This window comes from Gymnoscopelus microlampas (assembly GCF_963454915.1).
Source record: "Gymnoscopelus microlampas genome assembly, chromosome: 19".
NCBI lineage: Eukaryota > Metazoa > Chordata > Actinopteri > Myctophiformes > Myctophidae > Gymnoscopelus > Gymnoscopelus microlampas.
Genome location: NC_139956.1, coordinates 26,227,318 through 26,234,763, shown reverse-complemented (window position 1 = coordinate 26,234,763; position 7,446 = coordinate 26,227,318). Strand labels below are relative to the sequence as shown.

Sequence of the window (7,446 nt, the reverse complement as noted above, 5' to 3'; positions counted from 1 at the left end):
ATGACCAGTACGATCGTGCTCTCTGTTGAATAAACTTGGCTGAATGAGTTTTTCCTTGGTGACCTGCTGACAAATGAAACATCTGTCCCAGTTAGTTTTCACAACTGTTATGATGGCTTCTGCCATGTCTGCAGCATAGGCAGAGGCAGAGGGTTTATCCTTTTACCACCTTTTACCAAGCACTTTGATGTATGGGATACAACTAAGTTTGTGCCTTAACCCAACACTTAGTCCGATCGTTCATCCAATGCCATTTAAATCCCATGCGATCTGTACACCATCCGGTTAATTAAAACCCCATTAACCTTGGCTAGGCTCTCCCGCGCTGGCACAACCTGTCAATTCAGGTGCGGCTATCTAACTGTTTTGGGGTAAATTAGACAGCATTTGGGATAACTAACTTTCAATTAGCTGACATTGAACCCCACTCTGAGGTTTAACAGCAGTGATATATCACCAGTGTGCCCTGGTAGTGCAGATATTCACTCTTCAGCATAATAATAATAATAATAATCGTCCTTAATGAAAAAAAAAACGTACATTTCTATGAGAAAATGTCTTTTGAGGATCCAGGGGGTGACCATCTTGAAAATAGAAATTTCAAGTGGCTGGGAGTGTTTTCTTGTCAAGCAACCCTTAGAGACTGCTCATGCCAAATGTAATGCTTGTATCACCAAATAAACCATTATATAACTTAATTGCTCCCCTAAAGTGTTGGCCATCTTGAAAAATGGCCGCCATCTTGAAATTTGAAGTAGCTGTGGGTGGCCTATTGTCAAGTGACCCAGAGAGACTGCTCATGCCAATGTTCATGCTTGTATCACCAAATAAACCATTATATAACTTAATTGCTCCACTAAAGTGTTTGCCATCTTGAAAAATGGCCGCCATCTTGAAATTTCAAATAGCTGTGGGTGGCCTATTGTCAAGTGACCCACAGAGACTGCTCATGGCAATTTTCATGCTTGTATCACCAAATAAACCATCATATCACTTAACTGCCCACTAAGGTGTCGGCCATCTTGAAAAATGGCCGCCATCTTGAAATTACAAATGGCTCAGACAATATTCTTGTCAAGTGACCCATGGAGACTGCTCACGCCAATTTTCACACTTTTATCATAAATTGAAAGATCGTAGCACTTAGCTGCTCCGCTACAGTAAGAGTTCAGTTTTTAGTTCTGCTAGTGGCGAGGCTCTAAAGATGCCGTTATCGGTCAGTCGATCTGTACGTCGGACAACTTTGGTCCCAAGCGGCATATTTCTGAAATTAATGTCATTTTATGTGCATCTTCAAGCTTCCCAGAGGATGAACCCATACTGACTTGGTGACCCATGACCTTTCGTCTAGCACAAACCATTAGGTCAAAATGTCCATACACATCTCAAATCTAAAGGGTAGAGTGCCATGATAGCGTGGGATCATGAGTGTAGTCATGCTCCCCGGAACCCTGACCCCAAACCCTTTCCTCTTGTGCCACCCTCAGGGCAAAATGTCAACTTCACAAAATATCTTATAAACTTAACTGTGCAGGGAAAACCCTAGTGATTTTGGTGACTCTGGTCCCACCTGTAGACCAAAATGTCCACTTCAGTTGGGACAACTCACAAATTTAATTAAGACGTTTTCAATTAACAATAAATTAGCAATACATTTATTTGATTTGGCAATGAATGGTTTTAGAGGTACTCTTAGGGAGCATATTACTGTACATCTACCCTACCAATTAGGAGGCCTTCCAAATCCCCTCATAGTAGTACGTAAAAGCAGATCCGTAACAACAGGTGCTAGCTGGGGTGGTAGAGGATGAGCAGTACCTGCTATAAGGGCAGCAGCAGCAGCACAACACAACAAGCAAGCAAATAAATAAGTCCGTGGGGCACTCCATCAGTTGTGTATATGTGATTGGCTGAAAATGGAAGTGTGGAGCTGAAGCTGACGATAGGCCGCCAGTAACTGCAATGTTTCTTGACTGAACTTGCTCTGTGTGTCTGTTGCATGATGGTCATTTGTTTTCTGATTTAAAGACACTTTGGAAAGACACTTTGTAGCATTTTAATTATGCACTTCCTTGTATGTCTCTTGAAACCTTTTGGGGCTCTAAGGGTCTTTGCATATTGAGTGTGATGCAATTTTTTATTGGTCAATCTGTTTTATCGCATCTGGAAAAAAAACAGGAATCGAACTGGGTTTGTTTGAAAAAATCATGCGGTGCCGAATAGCTCATAGAGAAGTGTGGGTTCATTTAAAATGTTTGTCTGTTCTTTCCTCTTCCAAATCGATTCAAATCACTTTGATCTGGTTGGGTGTAAAGAGCAGCATGGCATCAAGGGGTCACTAGCGGTGCTTTTAGCCACAGCCATCACAGCACAGAAATGGATCCAGCCCTAGGAGTGAATTTGATAGAGCTACTTCATAATGATGCATCATAACTCTACCCCCTAGTTTACGATCTAGATGCCAACAAACCACACTATGTAGAAACCGACTGATTTCTGTTTGATTATCATGTATTTTGATCAGACGCATGTACCTTTTAAAAACTTAAAAAAAATATTTTTATCTTGATTTGTACTTACTCTGTATGTAAGCAATTTTTCTTGCATTGTTTTTAAAGGTTCCCATCTGGCACGTGCACACATACAGTAATTGTGTCCGAGCACTTGGACGATTGCCTTCATAGGAGAACGTGCTCTTCTTATTTCTGTTGCTCTCATTCAATACAAAGGCTAGGCTAGGTCATCTTGTTTCCCTTCCGTAGTAAGTCTGGCTTTAGCAAGAATCAAGGGAACTGCCATGCTCAAATAAAACATTTTAAGAGTATTAAAGGTGCCGACCCAAAAGACACAAAAATAGCAAACTAGGGGTGCTCCATGTACCGCATCTCCGCCAGGTGGCTTACCCAAGGCGGTGTAAATTAACTAGCGTAATATATCTAGTCTAATCTAGTAACACTAGTCCACACCTGGGGATGTGCAAACCCAAACTATCTGCAGACTTGAGATTTGGGACCGCAACTGGCACTGGCAAAATCTGAACAGCTTAAATTTGGGAAAAGTTCAAAATCAGCTTCAATCTATTTCAGATCGAGAAATACAGCCATGTATTTCTATAAAATACAGCAGATTGCTCGTTGTGTCACTGCAGCACACTTGAGTGCTACAGTGGGTTGCTGCTGACACAGTTGAAAATGTTTTGAAATGAAAGACTCTGCACTTTATTGACCACACACGTACATATTAGTGCGCCAAGGTTATGTGTAGCCCAGCCTTTATGGGTGTGCTGCTTGCTATATGCATTGTTGTCTACATTATAGGGCACAAACAAATCTGTGCAATCCTGCTATCCACTCGTGGTTGAAACATAGCATGGATGTGAACGGAAATAGTGGCCCCATCATAAGTAGGCTATACGAGTTGCAACAGATTTCCTTTTTGTGGTGATCTTTATGACAAAATGATGATGCATTTCTCAGAGAAACAGAAACAAGCAGGGACATACTGTACAATAGAGTAGCCACATACGTAGGGACTCTAGACAAATCAGCTATAAGAACCTGAAAGACACTTCTTGGGTGAATTTACTGTATTTCCCGTCATTTTACCAGGGAGGTCAGAAACAGAAGGTCAGTATTAAGTTCTAATGAGAAGAGGTCAATTTTGATAGTCAGAGTTTGGATCTCTCAGTTATGCTTAGTTCAGTTGTTGTTTAACTTTGTTTTGTGACTATGTAGGCTATTTATTATTTCTGCACATTGGCCTGAAAATAATGTTTGTCCATTTCAGTTGATTCTATACATTTGTGAAAAAAATCCAGATGTGATTTAATTATTGTTAAATTTATTTTGAAGAGAAAAAACCTTGTTTTTACATAATTCAAGCCTTAGCCTCTACATGAAGCATTTTATGCATTTGTCTTGCCAAAATGGGATACATATGTTTCAGAACATTTTGACTTTACATTAACATTTTTTACATTTTTAAGAGTTGAACCCCATTTGAAACACATTCAGAATAGGGGATTAATTCATAACAGCTTTCTGGTCTGTAGTTTTATTTATTATAATGATTTATTTATTTATGTATTTATTTCTTGACTGTCTAAACGATTGTTGCATTGAATAACCAAAAATAACCCTACATTATGGTGTTCCAAAGTCCTAACTTTAGCAACTAACAACAGATGTGGTGGTACTTTCGTAAATCATGGTAGGACAAAATTCAGATTCTAGTTAAACAAGTGAGAAGAACCACTGATAAATGTGAAGAAAACACATGGCGCAACTCATCATGATGACATAACACAAGCTGCTTATCCTGTTTGATCAACTCTGTCTTTTTCCCTCCCAAGGTCTGAGCTATTAGGCCCTATCATAAAAAGACCTGTTCACGAATCACATCCCCTTCAGATCCGCACCGTAACCTTCCTGATGGCGAACACTAGTTTCCCAGATGTCTCCAGTTCACTCCTTCCAAGCGCAGTCCGACCTGCTGCCTCACCTCCATCCATCCCACTAACAGCGCAGGTTGGCATCGGCATCCTGAGCCTGGCATTCATCCTTGGTTTCCCCGGTAACCTGTTCGTGGTGTGGTCGGTGTGGTGTCGGGTGAAGAAGAAGTCGGTCACCTGTCTGTTGGTCCTCAACCTGGCTGCAGCGGACGCTTTGGTTCTGCTCAGTGCCCCGCTGTTTATACGCTACCTGTCGGGGTTACCGTTACGAGGCTGGGAGTTTGGTCCGGCCGTGTGCAAGCTGGTCCACTACCTGTCCAGTGTGAACATGTATGTGTCCATCTACTTGATCTGCCTGATGAGTGCAGACCGCTGTCTGGCTGTCACACGGCCGTTCGTGTCCCAGAGGATGCGCACAAAACGCTCACTGAGGATTATCTTACTGATAGTTTGGTTGATGGCCTTCATCCTGTCACTGCCCATGCCCTTCTACCGCAGGTGAGGCATTGTGTGTTTGTGTGTATGTTAATAAATAAGTGCATCGTATCAGTATCCTGAATTTGTACTTAATTGTTACTGTTAATTGTTTTGTTTACAGCGTGGTGCAACCCTTCATACGTAAAAACGTCACTTTGAGACTCTGCAATCCACACTGGGCTAGTGATGGTCATCGTGTTTTCCAGTACCTGTTTGAGACGGTCATGTCTTTCCTGCTGCCCTTCACCATCATCACTGTCTGCTACTCCATCGTCATCTGCCGTCTCCGCAGTGCCATGTTCCAGCGCAAAGGGCGGGGCAACCGTCTCATCCTCCTCATCCTCGGTACCTTTGCCCTGTTCTGGCTGCCTTACCACATCACCAACATCATAGAGGTATTGTGTGTATTTGTCTTTGGAAAAATATGCCTTCAGAAAATAGCTTGTATATCGGCAAACAACAAATTATTCATATCTTCTTCATATCTATTATATGCTATATATCTGCCACAGTGAAGCCAAAGATACCACTTTTAACCCTATTTACTAAGTATTTGTCATGTGAGAAAGTTTCCGTACGTGGACAACAAACTTCATTTTGTGTGCTGTCCTCTCGTCTCCAGGTGGTGGGTCTGCTGCATGGCAGTACCACGTTGGTCGGTGCTGCTAAGACGGCCCGGCCCAACGTCACGGCCTTCGCCTACTTCAGCAGTGCCATCAACCCCGTGCTCTACGTGTTCGCTGGCAGCTCGCACATCCGCCAGGCGGGCCTCAGCTTCATGGGCCGGCTCTTCGAGGGGACCAACTCAGAATCTAGGAATGCTTCGATGTCCTCGCGTGGGACACGCACCACCAGCCGCAGTGGTTCCGTTGTGGACGAGGGCTCAGCACTTCGCTCGTTGTCCGTTAAGCTGGCGAAGCCGTTCCGAGCCAAACATACGGAAATAGGGCACAGCATTGCTGACAGTAAGGGCACCGGGGCTGATAAGGCCGGTTCTGAGCTAATGACATTGGCTAGCATCGACGACCAGCGCTAAGGAGGTTGTTATATTGACGTGACTGTGACACACTGCAGGCGTAACAACCACTTGTTATTCTCAGTTTCTTGACTGAACTTGCTCTGTGCCTGTTGCATGATGGTCATTTGTTTTCTGATTTAAAGACACTTTGGAAAGACACTTTGTAGCTTTTCAATTATGGCAATTCCTTTTGCTTCTCTTGAAATCTTTTGGGGCTCTAAGGGTCTTTGCATATTGAGTGTGAGGCAATTTTTTATTGGTCAATCTGTTTTATCGCATCCGAAAAAAACACAGGAATCGAACTGGGTTTGTTTGATAAAAATCATGCACCATCACAGCCACTCATTGGATGGCAATTTAGTAGGTGCGGAAGAGCTCATAGAGAAGTGTGGGTTCATTTTAAATGTTTGTCTGTTATTTCCCCTTCCAAATAAAACAGAATGTGTGTGCAAGGGCCTTGAGGTCTGTTCAAATCACTTTGATCTGGTTGGGTGTTAAGAGCAGCATGGCATCAAGGTGTCACTAGCAGTGCTTTTAGCCCCAGCAATCTCTGCATAGAAAAGGATGCAGCGGTAGTGAATTTGAAAGAGCTATGTCATAATGATGTATCAGAAACTACCTCCTAGTTTACCATCTAGATGCCAACAAACTACACTATGTAGAAACCAACTGATTTCTGTTTGATTATCATGTATTTTGATCAGACCTATGTACTTTTTTAAAAACTTCTAAAAATATTTTATCTTGATTTGTACTTACTCTGTATGTAAGCAATTTTTCTTGCACTTGTTTTTGAAGGTTACCATCAGTTACATTGTGGACATGCTAAAAACCTCATGAGCCAGTTCGCCAGCTTAGATTGGGCCCTCCTGGATCCTCCCACAACACACTTTGTCACACGGGGGGAGCGGGCTTTTTCGGCCCGGGCACTGTTGCTCTGGAATGCCCTACCCTTGGATCTTAGGTTAGCAGAGTCAGTGTCCTCTTTTAAATCACTTTTTAAAACACATCTGTATATAAAGTCCTAAGGATTTTTTTATGGACTGACTTTAAATGCTGTTTTTTTTATGTTTTTATGTTTTTGTTTATGTTTTCTTATTTTTTCTCTTGCTGATGTTTGCGGTTTTTAACATGTATGTAAAGTATTTTGTAACTTTGTTTGGAAAAGCGCTATACAAATAAAATTCATTCATAAAATTCATTCATCAGGCACGTGCACACATAAAGTAAGTGTGCCCGTGCACTTGCAAAAAGCAAAAGCAAAAGCAAAGCAAAGCAAACCACATTCACTTGCACAATTGTCCTCATAGGAGAAAGTGCCCTTCTTATTTCTGTTGCTCTTATTCAATACAAAGCTTAGACTAGGTCATCTTGTTTCCCCTCTGTTCAAGTATGGCTTTAGCAAGAATCTAACAAGAACCTGAATCTTGGGTGAATTTACTGCATTTCCTGTCATTTTACAAGGGAGGTCAGCGACAGAAGGTCAGTATAAAGTGCCAAT

At 42.1% G+C, this 7,446-nt stretch overlaps 1 protein-coding gene across 1 annotated transcript; it reads left to right on the top strand.

Annotated features, from left to right (window-relative positions):
* The first annotated feature begins 3,490 nt into the window (after positions 1 to 3,490).
* LOC311035223 (leukotriene B4 receptor 1-like) lies at positions 3,491 to 7,146 on the top strand. Its single transcript, XM_084043308.1, has 4 exons — positions 3,491 to 3,626; positions 4,352 to 4,948; positions 5,049 to 5,322; positions 5,550 to 7,146. Exons 2-4 carry the CDS (start codon positions 4,431 to 4,433, stop codon positions 5,961 to 5,963), a joined length of 1,206 nt encoding a protein of 401 aa, XP_083899434.1. The 5' UTR covers positions 3,491 to 3,626; positions 4,352 to 4,430; the 3' UTR covers positions 5,964 to 7,146.
* The last annotated feature ends 300 nt before the right edge of the window (positions 7,147 to 7,446 follow it).

What these genes read in the sequence shown, in the direction of transcription:
- LOC311035223 (XM_084043308.1), top strand. Translation starts at nt 4,431, where the DNA reads ATGGCGAACACTAGTTTCCCAGATGTCTCCAGTTCACTCCTTCCAAGC. An exon ending in CCCATGCCCTTCTACCGCAG is followed by an intron (nt 4,949 to 5,048) that starts GTGAGGCATTGT and finishes TTTTGTTTACAG; the next exon opens with CGTGGTGCAACCCTTCATAC. An exon ending in ACATCACCAACATCATAGAG is followed by an intron (nt 5,323 to 5,549) that starts GTATTGTGTGTA and finishes TCTCGTCTCCAG; the next exon opens with GTGGTGGGTCTGCTGCATGG.